The 20,541-nt window shown below is 48.7% G+C and overlaps 1 protein-coding gene across 3 annotated transcripts in view; it reads left to right on the plus strand.

Moving 5' to 3' along the window:
* The window catches only part of Kctd21 (potassium channel tetramerization domain containing 21), an 18,223-nt gene extending 3,786 nt beyond the window's left edge, over window positions 1-14,437 (plus strand). For 2 of the 3 annotated variants that reach the window (XM_075952335.1, XM_075952334.1), the window contains exon 2: window positions 11,666-14,437. In XM_075952335.1, coding sequence (XP_075808450.1) covers window positions 11,695-12,477 — 783 coding nt within the window. In that variant the 5' untranslated portion in view covers window positions 11,666-11,694 and the 3' untranslated portion in view covers window positions 12,478-14,437. Of the gene's footprint in view, window positions 1-8,531; window positions 8,951-11,665 lie in introns of those variants that run through there. The other variant, XM_075952336.1, reaches the window with a different exon arrangement.
* Window positions 14,438-20,541: the final 6,104 nt, after the last annotated feature.

The following is a 20,541-nucleotide window of genomic DNA, read 5'->3' on the forward strand; positions in this document are numbered from 1 at the left end:
GGCGTTCTGCTACATAACAGTTACCAAATTAGCGGTTGATACTACATTTTTTCCAGATTTCCCTTCATCGAAAATCTTGAGTTGTTGCCTTTAGCCATCAGATGCGGTCCCACCCAGCCCACATACCGCGTTCGTTAGCGTCTCTCTGAGCAATGTATACTTGATTAGTCCATTAGTGATCGGGGCCTGGCTATTTTTGTTTCTGCCTTTTTGGTAATGTGTGCTTCTGATTCCATCACTCTGGAAAGCAGATATCAGGGGCCTCTATGAGGCATTTGGTTAGTAGTTAATATCATGACCGTATGATGTCTCCATGGCAACAGGGAAAATGTCTGTAACACAATTCTCTAGACCAGCGGATCTCAACTGTGGGTCTTGACCCCTTTGGGGGCTGAAAGACAGTTTCATGGGGTCACCTAAGACCACCAGGAAACACATATTCACATTACGGTTCATAATGGTAGCGAAATTATAGTTATGATGTAGCAATGAAGATATTTTATTGGCCGGGTCACCACAAGGTGAGGAGCGGTATTGAAGGGTCACAGCCTGAGGACAGTTGAGAACCTCTGCCCTGCACTGCGTTCCTTCCATCCACGCCTGAACTGTAACGCTGAAGGCTGCAAAACGGTGTTTTTCTTCCATTCCTTCTGTATTGGTGTTCATTTGGGGTGGAAGAGTAGGTTGAGACAGGGTCTCCTGTAGACCAGACTGGCCTTGAGCTTCTGCTCTCCCTCCCTCTTCCTCCCAAGTGCTGGGGAAACAGGCCTATATCCCCGTGATGGCTACTGGTAATTGTCCACCAGATAGAATCTACAGTCACCTTGGAGGTGGGCCTCTGGTCATGCCATGGGAGGTTATCTGGATTATTTTTGTTGTGACCAAGACAATTTAAGAGTTTGTTTGAGTCTGTCCGGAGGACTAAGAGTCCATCTTGGCAGTAGGAACTCACATCTTGAACTGCAAGTCGGAAGCAGAGAATGGTACATGACCCCTAAAACCTCAAAGCCCTCCCCCAGTGACATATTATTCCTCCAGCCAGGTCAGACCTCCTAAACCTACCCAGACACCACCACCAACTGGAGGCCAAGTATTCAAACATCTGAGCCTACTGCGGACATTCTCACTCCAACTACCACAAGACTCAGCTTTTCAGTTTCTTCAAGACAAGGTCTCACTATGTAGCCTTAGCCGTACTGGTCACTTTTAGACCAGGCTGGCCTCGAACTCAGAGATCCGCCTGCCTCTGCCTCCCGAGTGCTGGGATTAAAAACATCTGCCATGACATCCAGCCATAAGAGCCATCTTAACGCTGGGTGGGACCTATCTCTTTCTATATAAATGGAGGAAGGGAACTGGGCAACAGTGAGCACTCATTTCCCTCTGTCTCTTGACTGGGTGCAGTGTGACCACGTGCTGTGCCTCCTCAGTGTGATCACACGTTGGGCTGCAACCCCGTGCTGCCCTTGACACACACACACACACACACACACACACACACACACACCGCGCTGGGCTGTGTCCTAGAATCAGCTCCTCCTTTGGATTCTTTCAGTCAGGATAGTTTATCACAGCCACAGGAAAAGGAACGAAGTCTGGACCAGGCCCGCCCACTGCCTGGTGCACCTTCCTTCTCGCTCCCTGTTCCCCCTCACCCGTTTTTCTCTTTCTGCAGTGAGATTATGGACCCATTAAAAAAATCCAGTGTGCTGAAATCTATCGCTGTTTTTATTTTTGATACTCAGATTATCCTAAACCTGTCCTTGAGACCAGCTCCCGTATTCTTCTGACATGAACTTATTAGTCTTTGTTCTTTGTTATGTGGCAAAGGAAGTTCCGGGCTTACCTGGAAATTTCCCTTAAAAAATCCAGGAGCCATTCATTTCTCCAGGAAGCCCGTGGTTCCTCTTGTCGGAGACATCCGGAAAGACCCGTGCAAGTGTGCATGGATTACATATCATTTCTAGGCTCTAGAATGAATGAGTGAATGAATGAATGAATGATTGTTGGAGATGTCCAGAAAGACCCGTGCAAGTGTGCATGGATTACATATCATTTCTAGGCTCTAGAATGAATGAGTGAATGAATGATTGTCGGAGATGTCCAGAAAGACCCGTACAAGTGTGCATGGATTACATATCATTTCTAGGCTCTAGAATGAATGAGTGAATGAATGAATGAATGATTGTTGGAGATGTCCAGAAAGACCCGTGCAAGTGTGCATGGATTACATATCATTTCTAGGCTCTAGAATGAATGAGTGAATGAATGATTGTCGGAGATGTCCAGAAAGACCCGTACAAGTGTGCATGGATTACATATCATTTCTAGGCTCTAGAATGAATGAGTGAATGAATGAATGAATGATTGTTGGAGATGTCCAGAAAGACCCGTGCAAGTGTGCATGGATTACATATCATTTCTAGGCTCTAGAATGAATGAGTGAATGAATGATTGTCGGAGATGTCCAGAAAGACCCGTGCAAGTGTGCATGGATTACATATCATTTCTAGGCTCTAGAATGAATGAGTGAATGAATGAATGAATGATTGTTGGAGATGTCCAGAAAGACCCGTACAAGTGTGCATGGATTACATATCATTTCTAGGCTCTAGAATGAATGAGTGAATGAATGATTGTCGGAGATGTCCAGAAAGACCCGTACAAGTGTGCATGGATTACATATCATTTCTAGGCTCTAGAATGAATGAGTGAATGAATGAATGAATGATTGTTGGAGATGTCCAGAAAGACCCGTGCAAGTGTGCATGGATTACATATCATTTCTAGGCTCTAGAATGAATGAGTGAATGAATGATTGTTGGAGATGTCCAGAAAGACCCGTGCAAGTGTGCATGGATTACATATCATTTCTAGGCTCTAGAATGAATGAGTGAATGAATGAATGAATGAATGATTGTTGGAGATGTCCAGAAAGACCCGTACAAGTGTGCATGGATTACATATCATTTCTAGGCTCTAGAATGAATGAGTGAATGAATGAATGAATGAATGATTGTTGGAGATGTCCAGAAAGACCCGTACAAGTGTGCATGGATTACATATCATTTCTAGGCTCTAGAATGAATGAGTGAATGAATGAATGAATGATTGTTGGAGATGTCCAGAAAGACCCGTGCAAATGTGCATGGATTACATATCATTTCTAGGCTCTAGAATGAATGAGTGAATGAATGATTGTCGGAGATGTCCAGAAAGACCCGTACAAGTGTGCATGGATTACATATCATTTCTAGGCTCTAGAATGAATGAGTGAATGAATGAATGAATGATTGTTGGAGATGTCCAGAAAGACCCGTGCAAGTGTGCATGGATTACATATCATTTCTAGGCTCTAGAATGAATGAGTGAATGAATGATTGTCGGAGATGTCCAGAAAGACCCGTACAAGTGTGCATGGATTACATATCATTTCTAGGCTCTAGAATGAATGAGTGAATGAATGAATGAATGATTGTTGGAGATGTCCAGAAAGACCCGTGCAAGTGTGCATGGATTACATATCATTTCTAGGCTCTAGAATGAATGAGTGAATGAATGATTGTCGGAGATGTCCAGAAAGACCCGTGCAAGTGTGCATGGATTACATATCATTTCTAGGCTCTAGAATGAATGAGTGAATGAATGAATGAATGATTGTTGGAGATGTCCAGAAAGACCCGTGCAAGTGTGCATGGATTACATATCATTTCTAGGCTCTAGAATGAATGAGTGAATGAATGATTGTCGGAGATGTCCAGAAAGACCCGTACAAGTGTGCATGGATTACATATCATTTCTAGGCTCTAGAATGAATGAGTGAATGAATGAATGAATGATTGTTGGAGATGTCCAGAAAGACCCGTGCAAGTGTGCATGGATTACATATCATTTCTAGGCTCTAGAATGAATGAGTGAATGAATGATTGTTGGAGATGTCCAGAAAGACCCGTGCAAGTGTGCATGGATTACATATCATTTCTAGGCTCTAGAATGAATGAGTGAATGAATGAATGAATGAATGATTGTTGGAGATGTCCAGAAAGACCCGTACAAGTGTGCATGGATTACATATCATTTCTAGGCTCTAGAATGAATGAGTGAATGAATGAATGAATGAATGATTGTTGGAGATGTCCAGAAAGACCCGTACAAGTGTGCATGGATTACATATCATTTCTAGGCTCTAGAATGAATGAGTGAATGAGTTAAGCAGAAGGAGAGGGATTATTATCTGTAGGCTTCTGGTTGTCACAGTAGTTGGTCCTACTGATCACATCTCCAACCCTTTCTGTCATTTGCGGACAGCCTTAATATCTTCTGTTCTGAGCTCAGTATCTCACTGGTACAGCGTTGCCTAGCATTGACAGGGTCCTAGTTTGAGCCCTAGCACCACAATCAATCAATTCATGAATGGCCTTGGTTTTCCTCCCAGAAGCATTGCGAGCCTTATTCAAATTCTGTTTCTAGTCCTTAATAAAATACTGTGGCTTCTGGTATTGGCCAGGGCACAGGCTCGGGAGCCCTCCTTTGGAAATCTGGCCCAGCCTCCTCTCGGTGTGTGGTCTTAAGTAGCTGCCTTCACAACCAGGATGATGACAGTGTTGCCGCTGTGCCGGTTTAGTGACCTAATCTTCAGGACAACGCCTCCCATGGCTCTGAGCCTGTCATAGTTCAGTCAAATTGAGGTGGTCGATGTGGAAACACCTACAGGGCAAAGGCTGCGGAGTGCACACCCTGCAGACAGAGTAGCCTCCACACACAACCGGCCACTGCTTTGGGCAAGTCACCTAATCTCCTGAGCCTCAGTTTCCCCCTTCCGATCTTAAAGAGGCCACTATATCTGACACACCTACAACCAGTACTTTCCTTTGTTTCTGTCTCAGAGATCTTAGTTCAAGGTTGTAGGTGTTGCTTGGAACTTCTATTTCCTGATTCAGTTTGCTTCGCTTACCTTTCGAATCTGGCCTAGAAAGACCTGGGTTGCTGGGGAAAGGCTCAGTGGACCTGCATTGTATTGTGCTGGTGCTGTTCATCATCCTGGGACTTTGTCCCCTGTCCTCGGGCGTCAGTGGGCAGAACTCCACGCTGCTGTATACAGAGCGTGAGGACGTGGGCATCTCTGCTTTCATTGTGTACCGGGGAATACGTTCATCCTGTGATAGAGGAAACTGAGAAGTGTGAGGTTCAGGATCGGATTCAGATCTCAGCTCCTCCACTGACTAGATACGACCTACCCTCTCTGAGCCTCAGTTTCCCTCGTCTACAAACTGGAGGGGACGAGAGTATTGTAGGAAAGAAAAATGGGCATTAGATGCCCAGGACAGCTAAAGCAGACGAACAGGAGGAAGCCCATTTTGGTCAGCACCTTTGGGAGTCCACAGAGATGAGGCTCCAAGAATTTGTGATTAAGTTTATACAGCATCCTGGACTAGAGAAAGGAGGAAGAGCTTGAACTTCGGACAGTGGTAGGGAATTATGGGAGAGTGGGGGGAGGAAATGTGTAATGAAGGAAGTCTCAGGTGACCACAGCCGTCTCCGAGTGGCCCCCTTCTCGGTCCTAATGAGTTTCCTGTGTACTTGCAGCCCCCCCTTCTACATCTGTCCAGAGCTGCTCCGATGCCTGCACTTTCTCAAAATAACTAAACAGTCCATATTCCTGAGGAGACACAGCATATTCTGGTCATGTCGTGTTGAGGGTGGTGTGTCCTAGACCCCCTCAAGGTGTGCTTGTAAAGGCTTGGAGGGAATCACTTAGCACCATAGACTCCATATTAAAGTAGGACTGAGGCTGTAGCAGGGAGTAGAGACTCTTGCATTCCCAAGGTCTGGGGTTTTATCTCCCACAATACAAAAATGTGAGCCAGGCAGTGGTGGCGCAGGCCTTTAATCCCAGCACTCAGGAGGCAAAGGCAAGCAGATCTCTGTGAGTTAACGGCCAGCCTAGCCTGGTCTACAGAATGAGTTCCAAGACAGCCAGGGCTGTATAGAGAAACCCTGTCTTCAAAAACAAAACAGAAAAAAAAAATTAAAAATATATGAATGCTGAAGATGGAGCTCAGTGACAGAATGCTTGCCTGACTCCACCACCAAACATGGAAGAAATTAATTAAAATGGGTAAAGAGTTGCCAAGTGTTAAGTGAGGCCCAGCAACAGGCGGCAGCCACTGGCTTGCCAAGCAGGTCGCCGAGTGGTGTTTGAACAAGATGCTTCAAGAGGTTTCAGACCTTTTGAGGCTGCTACTGCCTCTGCTGCTTATGGCTTTCATTACCAGTTTGTCAGTCTGTAGTGTTAGGCTTGGAAACACTGCACGTATTTGGGAGATGCTCCTGAGCTGTATGACTCAACCCTTAAGCACCACTTTCTGGGCTGGAGAGGTGGCTCAGTGGTTAAGAGCACTAGCTGCTCTTCCAGAGGTCCTGAGTTCTATCCCCAGCAGCTGCATGGTGATTCATGACCATCTTCAGTGGGATCTGGGATCCTATACCCTCTTCTGGAATAGAACACTCTTATGCATATAATAAATAAATAAAATCCAAAAGAGAAAAAAAAGTACCACTTTCTGAACTCAGGGCCTTCTGAACTCACTGACCTTCACCTTACCCCACCTTAGTCCCTGTTCTACTGCTATGAAGGGGAGCCATGACCAAGGCAACACTATTTATTTATTTTTGATTTTTCAAGACAGGGTTTTTCTGTGTAGCCCTGGCTGTCATCCTAGAACTCACCACTTCGACCAGGCTGGCCTTGAACTCACAGAGGTCCACCCTCCGAGTACTGACAGAGGTCCACCTGTGTCCGCCTCCGAGTGCTGGGATTAACGGTGTGTGCCATCACTGTCTGGCTGCAACACTTCCCTCAAAGAAAGAGTTTAACTGGGGGCTTGCTCATGGTTTTGGAGTGTTCATTCATCATCATAGCAAGGAGTATGGTGTGCACACAGACAGGCCTGGCCCTGGAGCCGAGAGCTTTACGTCCAGATTCACAGGGTTTCTCAGTAGCTCTGGAGCCTGTCCTGCTACTCCCGCTGTAGACCAGGCTGGCCTCGAACTCAAAGAGATCCACCTGCCTCCGCCTCCCGAGTGGGACTGTAGCCCCCAGAACAGAGTTGGTTTGTTTGTACAGACAGGAGCTCACCCTGTGTGGCCTGGACCTTACTCTACCAGACTGGCCTTGAGCTCACAGAGATCCTTCCTTCTCTGTCTCCTTGAGTGCTAGAATTAAAAGTATCAACCACCATGCACAATGAGAGGAGAGCTCTGAACATGGGAACCTTGGGCAGAGCCTTATAGATGACTGGTTCCTAGTTTAGGCCTTAAAAGCTGACAGTAAAAAAGATGGAGGGTCTGGTAGTTTGAAAGAAAATTGCTCCCAAGGCACTGTTAGGAGGTGTGGCCTTGTTGGAGGAGATGTGTCACTGTGGGAGCAGGCTTTGAGATCTCTTTTGCTCGAGCTTCCCTCAGTGTGACTGTCAGTTTGACTTCCTGTTGCAAGATGTAGGACACTTGGCTAGTTCTCCAGCACTATGCCTTCGGCAATGCCACCACACTCCCCCAGATGATAATGGACTGAACCTCTGAAGTGTTTTCCTTATAAGAGTTGCTATAGTCATGGTGTCTCCGCACAGCAGTGGAGACCCTGAGACAGAAGTTGCAAGCAGAAGTCAGGTTGTGCCGTGATATGCCTGACCGTGTGCTTGTTTGGAGGAATTTGGACTTTGGTGCTTTGGATTATGAACAGTGGACTGCTTTAAGCACTGCTTAAGGGCCATGCTCGTAGGAACATGGAAGACAGAGGTGCTAAGGTCATTTGAACTGCTGGGGGCTCACTTCAAGAGGTTTCAGAGAAGAATTTTATTATGTTGTCTACAGATCGTTCTTGTGATATTTTGGTGAAGAAGGCAGCTGTCTTTGGCCTTGTCTGAAAAGTCTGCCTCAGGCTAAAGTGAAGAATTTTGAACTAATTCCATTGGCAGAGGAACTCTCAAAGCAGCCTAGTATAGACACTGTTGTGTGGTTTTTAGTGGTCACTCTAATGAAAATTAATAATGAAAAGGAGCAAGCTGAGCAAGGTAAATTACAAACTGTAAATTTTAAAGAAAAAAAAGGGTACCAGGAAGTGGGATAAAGCTAAATGGTGTGTTCAAGGAGATAAAGGGAATGGTGACTTCAGGGCAAGACCCCACCCAGCTAAGTTTCCAACTTGTGAAAAGAAACTGAAGAAAAATTTGGGAGCAGGGTATAGTGGGGCACACACCTTTAATCCCAGCACTGAGGAGGCAGAAGCTGGCAGATCTCTGAGTTTGGTCTAAAGAGCAAGTTCAAAGACAGCCAAACTTAGACAGTGAAAAACAGAAAACAGGTGAAGATGGATTTGAAGGAGGGGGCCATGTTCCAGCCCCAGCACGCAGCAGAACTTGGCAGCTTCAGGCGTGTGGTTCTGGCTTTAGAATTAAGGATAGAAGCCAGGCGGTGGTGGCGCACGCCTTTAATCCCAGCACTCGGGAGGCAGAGGCAGGCGGATCTCTGGGAGTTTGAGGCCAGCCTGGTCTATCTACAAGAGCTAGTTCCAGGACAGGAACCAAAGCTACAGAGAAACCCTGTCTCGAAAAAAAAAAAGAATTAAGGATAGAAGAAAGGAATTATGGAATAAAGCCACCAAGGCTAGGCATGTGTCAGGGGCATCCCTGGGAGGCCTAGTGGAGAGGCCACTGCACGAAGCTGTGAAGGTGAAGCCTGGACCGCTTGGAGAACCCAAGGTGTTCTAGATGCCAGAGCCATGGGACACCTGCCGAGGAGAGCTGCTAACGGGGAGTGGAACCAGCCCAAGACAGAGAAGTGTGCTGCAGTCAACAAAGCCGAGAGCGCTTTGACATCGGACGTGGAGATGCAGAGTTTGGAGTTTGCCCAGCTGGCTTTCGGTCTTACTTTGCTCCAGTATTTCCTCGCTGTTAGTATTTTTCTTAAACAACCAACCTCTCCGCCAACACAACTAATCCCCATCGGACCAAATTAAAAGATACCCAGGTTTAATGGGTGACAATACTCCTGGGTGTCCCCTGGGAAAGCACAGAGAGGAAAAGGGGAGACCACGTGTTCATTCTCTGGGGGGGGCAGTCTAAATAGCCTGTGGGAGTGGTCTTGACCCTCCCTGGGGAGGGGTCACCATTTGGTGGACTTTCTCGGAGGTGGAGTTTGGACTGAGGCAACTCCCAGGGGAGGGAGCTTGGAATGGAGTTTTCCACCCAACATTCCATAAATGGATACCAGGGGTTGGGGTAAAGCCCCCTAACTAACAATCCAGACTTTTTGTATAAAGGGGTGTTAGGGAGCTGAGGTGATGCTTTTGACCAAGCATTTCAGATTTTCTTTGGATAAAGGGGCGCAGACTCAAGTCTGGCTACTTCTTGCGGGCATGGCATAACATGGGAGAGGGGAGAGCTGGGAGTTGGTGGGCTCACGCTCAGCAAGAGGTGTGGCTGGAGACGCATCCGGTTTGCTGTCATCCTGGAGAGCTCAGGCAGCTGTTCCTTGAGGGAGACAGAAAAGCAGGTGGCTAGGAGAAAAAATACTGTTATTATTGGCCCTGTGAATGGGGCTAGTCGTGGGAAATCATTAACTGTCAGAAAGAATGGGACAGAGAAGTGCCCTGGTTGTAGAGAGGCTCGGGTGAATAGCTGAGACACAAGAGCAGATAAGACCAAATTTTAGTTGGTAGGTACCAGTGGTGAAGTCCCAGGAGCTGGTGCAGGTTTTGGCGTTGTCTGGAGGGCCCTTTGAAAGTTGGTCTTGGTCCAGACAGCAGGAGTGACCTGTAAAATGGGTAGGGTTAAAATAGGCTCTGGAGACTGTTAGTTTTTACCAGACCTGATTTCCTGATAAAGCAGCAAAACTTTTTTTTTTGAACCTGTAGGTATTTGTAAGACATTCTCTTACAGGAACATTAAAGGGAATTTTAAAAGATACACCTGTTAGTCCTGGACTCTGAAGCCTTTTAAAGAGGCACACCTGTCTGTATTTAACAGGAAACTTAACAAATGAGACAATGAGCTACCAGTACCTTAAGTCATCAAATGCCATTAGCAGATCTGGGAGGGATAAATGAGCAGAAATGAGACAGCTTTTTTAGCTACACAGGCAATCCCAAGTCTCTCCTTAGTCCTTGGAGAACACCAGCCTTAGAGGCAGTGCTTGCCAGTAGCTGCTGAGTATAAGAGGCCTGAAGATTTTCCTATGGTGGTGGGGGAGGATTTAGTCTGCCTGCCTCGGCAGGATGAGACATCAGATCCCCCAGGTGTAGCATCCAGGAAGCTGAAGGGGTGGAAGGCCGCATTTTGCTGTGTGGGTGGCTTTGCCATACCCAAAGGCAGGCCTCAAGGCGGAAGGTCTTTTGTAACCACGTGCGTCTTCTTGGAGGAGCTATAGGATGCTGTGGGAGCTGGCATGTCTCTGTGGTAGAAGCTCTTTTGTTAAATGCCATACTCTCAGATCTGTAAAGGCACTTGAGAATTGGGCACCATTACCTGTTATATTTAAACTAGACATATAAGCTAAATTTAGACATGTATTTTATCCAGTTAGTTACAGCTTACCAATGCTAGTAAATGTAAGAAGATTAAAAGGAATATTTTAATAAATCCAAGACTAATAGCACATGAATATTCTGCCTGCCATGTACGTCTGTGCACCACATGCATGCAGCGCCCTTAGGGCCCAGAGGAGGGCGTCAGAACCTCTGGAACGGGAGTTACAGGTAGTTGTTAGCAGCCATGTGGGTGCTGAGAATTGATCCCCGGTCCTCGGCAAGAGCAGTGAATGCTCTGTCTGCTGAGCCATCTCCAACCAAGGGTGTTTTTAAGGAGTGGGGAGACCGCCTTCAGGAGCAGCACCCCTCTGCAGTCAGCTTCAGGCTGAGGACCGAGTGGTTTGGTGTGGGGGAGGGGTCCAAAAAGGACAGTCATGTGGATGCCAGTGATCCAGGGTAGCTCTGCAGATAGGTGGAGATGGTACCAGTCACAATCATTTGTGAATTGGAAGAGGAAAATAGTTCATTTCAGATCAGCGCTGATGCAGTGAGAATACTGAGCCCAGCACAAAGCATCTGTTAAGGGACGCACAGAATGATCTTGAATCATTTACACATTTTTCTTTCACACACACAAAAAAAAGGACCTTGAGTTTGAATCCTGCCAAAGCACTCACTTCTTTAAGCCAGGAATAAATCCTGGCCCAGATGTCCTTGTCCACAGGGATGGTTGATGGCACCGTCTTTGTCCAAAGATGATAGGCCTGTTACGTATGCAAATTAATACTCATAAAAGAATTCAGGGAGCTCTTAGCCCAGGCATGTGTTCCTTTCATCCACAGACCAGTGGCTCTCCAGCCTTACTGAGCTTTTGAAATCACCAAGGAAGCTTTTCCAAAAATTCTTATGTGTGTCTGCCTGAGTGTGTGTGTGTGCGTGCACATGTGTGCGTTTTTCTTCCCTTGTGAGTCTAATGTGCGGCAGTTGTCAACCATTCATCAGGCATTAATACATTTCACCCTCAGCGAGGCTTGACCTGTAATTAGGAGTTAAGGCGTGTGACTGTGTAGATATGCTTAGATCATAATTTAGTTTTTATTTTAATTTAATAATTTAGGATTTCTCGTTTTACACACCCAGAACTGTTTCCAGGCACCTGGCCTCCTACCATGTCTGACCCCATCACACTGAATGTCGGGGGGAAGCTCTACACAACCTCCCTGGCCACGTTGACCAGCTTCCCCGACTCCATGCTGGGCGCCATGTTCAGCGGGAAGATACCCACCAAGAAGGACAGCCAGGGCAACTGCTTCATCGACCGCGATGGCAAAGTCTTCCGCTATATCCTCAACTTCCTGCGGACCTCCCACCTGGACCTGCCGGAGGACTTCCAGGAGATGGGCCTGCTCCGCAGGGAAGCTGACTTCTACCAGGTCCAGCCCCTGATCGAGGCCCTGCAGGAGAAGGAGGTGGAGCTCTCCAAGGCGGAGAAAAATGCCATGCTCAACATCACCCTGAAGCAGCGCGTGCAGACGGTCCACTTCACCGTGCGGGAGGCGCCGCAGATCTACAGCCTGTCGTCCTCCAGCATGGAGGTGTTCAACGCCAACATCTTCAGTACCTCCTGCCTCTTCCTCAAGCTCCTGGGCTCCAAGCTCTTCTACTGTTCCAACGGCAACCTCTCCTCCATCACCAGCCACTTGCAGGACCCCAACCACCTCACTCTGGACTGGGTGGCCAATGTGGAAGGCCTCCCAGAGGAAGAGTACACCAAGCAGAACCTCAAAAGGCTGTGGGTGGTGCCCGCCAACAAGCAGATCAACAGCTTCCAGGTCTTCGTGGAAGAGGTGCTGAAGATCGCCCTGAGCGATGGATTCTGCATCGACTCTTCCCATCCGCACGCTCTGGACTTCATGAACAATAAGATCATCCGGTTGATACGGTACAGGTAGAAAGACCCCCTCCACACGGGGGAGGAGCCAGCCTGGCTTTGAGAAGGGTCTCACCAGGCACGAGGTGGGGACCTACACTAATCTGTATTAATTGCATAGCAGGGCTTGATCCCGCACGATGAAGTCCACCTTCGGGAATCCACGTGTCCTCTAAACGAAACCACCTCTTCTTGCTATGTTGATCTGGCGGTGGGTAGTTTACAAGTGAGACGTCAGCTGATGCACACAGGAGGCGCCCACAGAACTCTCTGGCTGGGACAAAGGAGGCGCAGTGGGCTCCTGGGTTCTCATACTCCAGTCAGTGCCTCGCTTCCCCATCTCCAGAGAGAGCCCTGGCTGCCGAGGGGGAGGGTGGGAACCAGAGGCTCCTTTGCGTGTGCAGCGACTCCCGCCACACCTGCTCTTTGCCCTGGGGGGTGCGTCCAGGTACCAGGACACCTTTGCCCGTGTGTAGGTGGTGCGGAATGCGTTATGTTCCCAGAACCCTTTGTGATTCCACTCAGGGAGAAAGCTGAGCTGTGCTGTGGCCTAGAGGATGCCTGTCTAGGCTTCAGCTGGAGGGAACGGCCCTCCCAAAGATGCTGAATGAAGGGTTCTTGGCTTCAGAAACTGGTTGCTTTCCCTGCAAAGATGTGATAGTATTGGAGCCAGGATGATGAAAGACACGTCACGATCCTGCCTATTGCTTGACTTTCCTAGCCCTTTTCCCGTGAATTGGAAGCGTCACTCAACAGTTTAAACCAATATATTATGAACTCTCAGGGTTGGAAAATAATCCAGAAGCTTTTAGTTCTTCCCCTTCTCTAGGACACCCCAGTACATTTGGGGACGAGTGCCTCTCCTTGAGTACCTGCAAGGGATCACCTTTGCCAGCTTGCACACCCCTGGTGACAGAAAGCTCACTACCCAGGGCAGCTTCTACCAAGGTTGAGCCCTGCTGGTTATCAGGAAGCTCTTTCAGTGTTGACAGTCTATCCCGCTAGGTCTTCCTCTTCACACAGACGTAAGTGCTTGATTTGACTAGACACTTTGACGGTGCCATTACTCAGAACTCAGCCTCCCTTTGCAATTTGTCATTAGCAAAATTAGCTCCTTTCTATCCTCGTTCCTGGCCCCCAGTTCATCAGCCTTCCCCACCAGCCATGGCTCAGCATGTTCCTGATCATGTCTGGCTGGAAGAAGACTGCTGACTGGAGAGATCTGGGGTGTGGGAACACGGTGTTCGGCAGGGAGTACAGCTCTGTACCACCAGAGTGCCCTGGAGTGAGTGTCCAGCCCCTACCACTCCTCCTAAGAAAGCAGCCTTCCCCGTCATAACTACCTGTGGGCCTCCCGGGGACACATGAAGGGCTAGAAATGCCAGACTGCTACTCCCCAACAGGAGCCACACATTGTGAGTCATCTTCCCTGCTGGAGACACACACCAGACACAGCCAGGGAAGCCGGGAACAGGATCCAGGGGTGAACAGAGCAAAGGGTTTCCATGGTTACACCTTGTGCATGAGGCGTTTTCATAGTTATAGACAAAACCTGGTCCTAAGGCAACAAAGGCCTTTCCCTGCCTTCAGCGAAGCCGGCGGGAGCCAGGAGTCTCCCTGTGCCTGTGGAGCCACTGCACAGTGGTACTAGAAAGTTCTTCAGAGAACACAATCCGGACAACAGAAGCTGTGATCATGGTCAGATAAGTCAAGGGGGAAAAAACCCTCCAAAATCAACACTGCCCCCCCTTTTTTTCTTCATCTGTTTGGTGCTTCCTAATTCAACAGCTTGACCTTAGAGCAAGGGCAGAGCCTGTGAAGACACTAACACACTACGTGACTCTGCAGGTCACTCGCCTCACTGAGCCACCTCCATTTCTTCATCTGCGAAATGGGCGTAGAGTAACACTTAACCCTACCTACCTCACAGGACTGTTGTGAGGAGCACACAAATAACGAATGTGAGAATAAACCGTACATGACAGTTACTTTGTGTCTGCTTCCAAAGGGGGACACCTCTGGTCTTAAATAAGATGGACCTGGGCTGGAACTAGCTCCACTGCTTACTGTTAGATCCCTGGCCCTAACTGAGTTCCTCTGATTTGTTTCCTCACTGGGTTAACCCATGCCCCAAGTACCTTGAAAGAGTTGGTAGGAACTCCAGCTGGTCCTGGAACACAGCTCAGCAGATGCTGCTGTCTCTCAAGGATGTTACTGGGGACCGTGGTGTAGGCAGTTAGCTAACCAGCCTGGAAACAGCTGCGCACCTGCCACGGGAATGTGGCATAGCCTTATGGGTGGCGGAAAGTGGGTTAGCCCTTGATGGAATTGACAGGCGTGCACTGAGGGTCGGCGGGACAGTGCTGAGGGCAGGTGGACCTCCCACATGGTGGCTGCCTGGGGGAGTGATGGGGACAGGCTCACAGGTGAGGTCAGCCAGCTACCCAGCGAAGGTGAGAGAGGAGGAGCCCGGAGCAGTGTGGGCGGAGTCATCGCCAAGGATGTAGGAGTGGGGCAGGAGCAGGGGTGGGCTGTTCTGAGTCTCTCACTCCCAGAGGGAGCTCACCCGCGGTCAGCTGAGCTCTACCGCTGCTGAGGCGGCAGCCCTGTCGGCTCTCTGTTCCCTTACGTGCAGCACACGGTCAGGAAAGGTGCCCATGGGAACTCTGAGGCACCTGGATGACCACTGCGTGAGGCCTGCCCCAGTGAAGGCCAGCAGCGGCTGCCTCCGAGGTACCATTCTGTCACCGACACCCTCGGTGCGGCCCAGATTCGGCCATTTCCACAGTGCTTTATTAGGCACTGTGTGGCCTGAATCGCGGCATTTATTAGAATTTACCCAGTGCCAGCTTCCTTTCATGAATTATTCCCAACAGACTCTGTGAAGGGGGTGTTAGCCAAGGTCAGCTCGTGGCCGGAGCGCCACCCCTCCCTCCCTGGACTGCAGTCCACACTGACCATCTGTGTCTGCCTGGGCATCCAGGGGCTCGGGGCTGGTGGCAGTGGTTGGCAAGGAAACTAGACCCTGTAATCATTTCCCAGAGTGAAACAAAAAACCCTGACAACAGACCTATCAGAGGGAGAGACCAGGCTGGTTTCCAGGTCCCAAGAATCGGACTTTTAACAGCTCCATCTGCCCAGACAGCTGGGTGCCCTCAGTCTCCTTCAGAACCTCTGGGTCAGTGAAGCATGGCCGAGCAGCGGAGGTAGTCTGGTGACAGAGTCACTCTGAGGATCACTACGCACCCATAGCTCCCGGGTCCCACCTGAACCAAGGTGAACAAACAGCTCTGAAAGTGGTGCTGTCTGCCAGTCTCACGGGCAGTGAGTTTGAACCTTGCATATCTGACCTTCGCCCAGCCCCCAGTGCCCAGGGCTAGAGGCTACCATTTTCGGGTTAGCTGGTAGCCTAGAGTACTCCAAACCCGTCTCTCTATTATGTGAGTCCCCCAACACACACTCTGCCTTAGAAAGAGGACTGTAGAGGACGCTCTTGCCCTTCCTACCCTGGGAGCACAGGGAAAACATGGCCGTGTATGAGCAGGGAATGAGCAGCTAGCTATACCTTGGATGATGAATTCCCCAAAGGCGCATGAATTAAAGGCTAGCTTCCCAGGATGGAGGCTTTAAGAGATGAGTGGTGGGGGGTCCTTAGCTCACTGAAAATAACTGTGGGTCTATCTCCCTCTATTTGTCTGTCTGTCTGTCTATCTTAGAGTATCTATTGCTGTGAAGAGACACCATGACCATGGCAACTCTTATAAAGGAACACATTTAATTGGGGTTGGCTTACAGTTTAAAGGTTTAGTCCATTATCATCATGGCGCAACATGGCGGCATGCAGGCAGACATGGTGCCGGAGAGGGAGCCGAGAGTTCGACATCTGGATCTGCAGCCAGCAGGAAGAGACAGTCAATAGGCCTGGCTTGAGCATCTGAAACCTCAAAGCCCACTGCCTTCCTCCAATAAGGCTATGCCACTCTCTGAGAACCTCTGGGAACCACCACCCCATCTTCTCTTTCTTCCTGACTTGGGGTGTGACTCTCCGCTCTGACTTGTACTCCTCCCCTGATACAGTACCCTCACCACAGGCCCCACAGAAAAGGAAACTTTGAGACAAGAACTTGCTATGTAGCCCAAGTTGACATCGAATTCAATAAAAGCCTCGGCTTGCCTCCAAGTGACAATCCCCCTGCCTTAGCATCCTGTATGCCAGGATTATACAACTGTACCACCATATCCAGTCTAAAGAAACTTTATTATTGAGGGTGAACCAGGGCTTCACACTTGCTAGGCAAACACCCTACCGCTAGGCTATCTTCTTGACTACAAAACCTCTATCACAATCTCTCTTCATAAGAACTTACAGCAGATATTGTTTACCACCATGGAAAGCTGATGTAATAATTCGTAGTGTCTCCACAGGTATTTAATGAACTTGTACCTTGTTCTTGGACTTAGCAGCCTCCAAAACTGAGAAACCAATTTTTACCATTCATGGACTGTCTCAAGTACACACGAAGTATGCATAAAGCCCTAGATTCTATCCTCGGCACAAAAAATTTTTTTCCTATTATTTATAAATCATTCTGTGTATTATATTCTCCCAAGCAAACTCTGACATTTGAAAGCTCTGTTAAACAATATGCCAGTCCCAAAGATGGGCTCCGTGAGTATAAAGTCCACACATCCATCCTTGGGAAGGCTGCTGAGACACAGCCACAGGTAAACAGATACGGTGGCCAGTGCTTTGGTGGCTGCAGGTAGCATGGACCTCACAGACAGGACAGCAAGCTTAGCAATACCCCTGGGTGGATAAATCTCTTCACGGTCCACAAAGGACTTGATTTCTCTTTCCCAAGAGAAGCTGCACCAAAAGGGCTTTACTTCATAGATGAGGAAACTGAGGTACACGGAGGTGAAATGGCTTGCCTGTAAGTAGGGTGCCCCTCACATAATATGCTCCTAGCTAGGATTAAATTTAATTAAATAGCATTTAATTTAAGTGGCCAGGTTGGGGCAAAAATCGTCCTGGAAATTGATCTGACGCACTTGAAGGTTATGTCCAGTCAACTGAGGCCAAGGACAGAACAGGCTTGCGAGTGCCAGGACTCGGATCCAGGCTTTTCCCCTGGTGTTCCAAATGACCTGAGCCTGAAAGCTTCCTCAGCAAACTGCAACATTACGAGCCTGCTCTTCCAGTGAAAAGTCTTTTTCTAGCCAGAGCTGGAAGGGAAGATCACCTGCTTGCCCATGGAAGCATGCCAGTAGAGCCCAGACAATCCACGTTCGGTCTCTGTCAGGCAGGAGGCTGGCCTCTTGTGTTCTCAGCCGCCCTTTCATCTTGTGGCTCGTACCTGTAACCAAGATGCTGCAAGGCTGATGGAGCCATCGTATGACTGCATTTTACGCCACCGTATTTCCCAGGGTGAAACGCCGAACTGCACTAAGTGCTACTAGGGAGGAGAAGCGGCCAGGCAAAATGGAGGTGACAGGGGGCGGGTCACACCTGAACCCTCCCATAACTATAGTCAGGAGGCTTTTGTGAGGGTGTGGCTCAGTCTTCTGGAATCCGGTGCCCTCTGCCTCCTTATCAGGAAGCCAGTGTAGACTCCCTGAATGCCTCCCACCAGCAGAACAGGTTCGTCTTATTTGACTGATGACAGAGGCGAACCTACTGGGGATGACTAGAATGTGATATTCTTTGGCTATTTTGGCACAAAATTAAAAAAAAAACACATTATGTTGAAAGCAAACTTGTGACAGGCCACTTAAGACAGAGAGCTGGCTTGAAGTCAAGGAGAGGGAGTCTGGACCCGGCTCCACTCACACCCGAGCCAGCGGCACTGGTTCCGTTTCTCGGTGACTGTGTGCCGCAAATACAAATGAAAAATGCCTGCAGCCAGGAGGCTGAGAGAGGAAGATGGCGAGTCGAGGCCAGTCTGTGCCACAGGGCCAGACCTCAAAATAAAAAAGAAAAACAAACCCTTTTATCTACTTCAGTGACACTAGAACGAGAGGAGGAAATGCTGCCAGGAGTGTGGCCGCCTTCGCCCCAAAAAGGGCAGAGCTTTCTTGAAACAGAGGCACCGCTATCCCTGCACCCCAGCACACTGCCTCCAGCTGTGGGGAGGCCCTCAGTTCACATTTGCTGAATGGGTAAATAAATTCCACCGCTCAGTGCATGAGAAATGGCCTAGTCCAGGGCCAGGGAAGGAGGAGCTGAGGCCAGGCTCCGGAATCCCCGGCACCCACTCCCTCCTCCCATGTTTGCGCACAAAGCCCTCTTCATACTTGGAAGCCTTTCTCTTTTCAACCCCTTGGTCAGTTAGTAATAGCTTTGAAACAAGAACCCAAACAAGCCATAGATTCATTTCACAGGGCCCACTAAAACTCAGGTGGGGCATCAACAGTGGTTTTTGATGTCTTTTTCCGGCCACGAATGTGGATAGTTCTGCCGGTGATTGTCCTCAGTAAGCTTGACCCTTTACCAGTCTCCTCCTCTGCTCAACCTGATATGGAATAGCAGCAGAATCTTAGGCCCCAGCCAGATAACCCAACCTGCTCCCTCGCCGGTGGACCTTGCTGCCAAGACCCAGAAAACTGGATATATTATCTTTTGTCAATCCAATACATTTTTTTTTCAAATGCCAGCATCAGTAAAGTCAGAATAAAATGTAGCAATTAGTAGTCCAATTGTCAGTTTCTATTCCTCTATGATAGAACATAAAATAAACTTGTGTCTTGGAGTTATTGCTGATGAAGGGAAATCTGGCATGGGCGAGCTAGAACACAGTCTCTGTAAGTCTGTACACTGTTTCCCTAGGCTGTCGAGGGTCACTTCCTTTGAATTCATGGTGCCTTATCTCTACACACCTGGGCCATGAAGCTGACCAACCGTGAGCCACACAAAGAGGCCTTGTTTGAGGGCTTCAAGACTCCAGGAAAGTCAGAAAATTGCCAGCTGTTGTTTAAGCCACCCAGCCTTAACTACTTTGTCACAGAAGCCCTGCAAGCCCAGAGTGAAGCTGGGAAGCAGCTGAGGGAGAATCGTGTGCCCCAGTTGTCTGTGCTATAAACCATCCCCAGGACCCAGGACCCAGGAGAAGTGAGGCAGAGCCAAAGAAGACATCCCTGGAGCTTCCGTTAATGCTCTAGAGCCTGATAAAATCAGTTGTGTTTTTTTAACTTTAGATATTGTTTAACCAGGCGGTGGTGGTGCACGTCTTTAGACCCGCACTTGGGAGGCAGAGGCAGGTGGATCCCTGTGAGTCCAAGGACAGCCTGGTCTACAGAGTGAGTTCCAGAACAGCCATGGCTACACAGAGACTGTCTTTTTTTTTTTTTGGTTTTTTTTTTCTTCTTTAAATCCAGATGAACCAGAAAACAATTCCTCTCCAGAGGAAAGAGGTGGTGAATGTGTTTGGTGTATTTCGTCCAAGTAGACTCAGCGCCCTGCTGGCCCGATCACCAGCTTGAGTTTGCAGTGTTTTGTTCTCATGTTTTTGAGGACTGGGTCAGCAAAATACATCTCTGGATGGTCTATCTCTTCTCCCTGTTGCCTGGTGACTCCAAGACAAGACTGCCAAGACTCATCCTCCCACCACCACTCTCCTGGCGGCCCTCTAGGGGATAAGATGCCAAGATGGATAAGATGCAAGATGAATTAAGAAAGGCCCAGAGATGCTCACAGACTTTCCCAAACGTCCCATGCCCACGAGGTGGTGAAAGACAGCAGGAGTCGGATTCCAGGGCTTGGCCTTGACTCTCTAACTAGCTGTGTGATCTGGACTGCTTCTTTTGCCTCTCTGGGATTGTTTCTGTGCATGGAAAGCAATGGGGTCATAATCTGTCCAAAGATATAAACAAGTGTGGTGCCAGGTGCTAGGAGACTGAGGCCTGAACCTCATGAATGGTCTGTTTCAGGAAAGTCCCAGACCAGGGTTGGGAGCACCAGTCAATAAAATGAGGCAGAGAGAAGAACCACCCCCTTCCCCGGCTGGAGAGCTGGGCGGGGTCAGGAGGGTAACCTCTGAACTGAACTCAGAGGGCAGAGGGGAGTGTGTAGAGCCAGAGATTGAGGGGG

The sequence above is a fragment of the Microtus pennsylvanicus genome, chromosome 18, assembly GCF_037038515.1.
Source record: "Microtus pennsylvanicus isolate mMicPen1 chromosome 18, mMicPen1.hap1, whole genome shotgun sequence".
NCBI lineage: Eukaryota > Metazoa > Chordata > Mammalia > Rodentia > Cricetidae > Microtus > Microtus pennsylvanicus.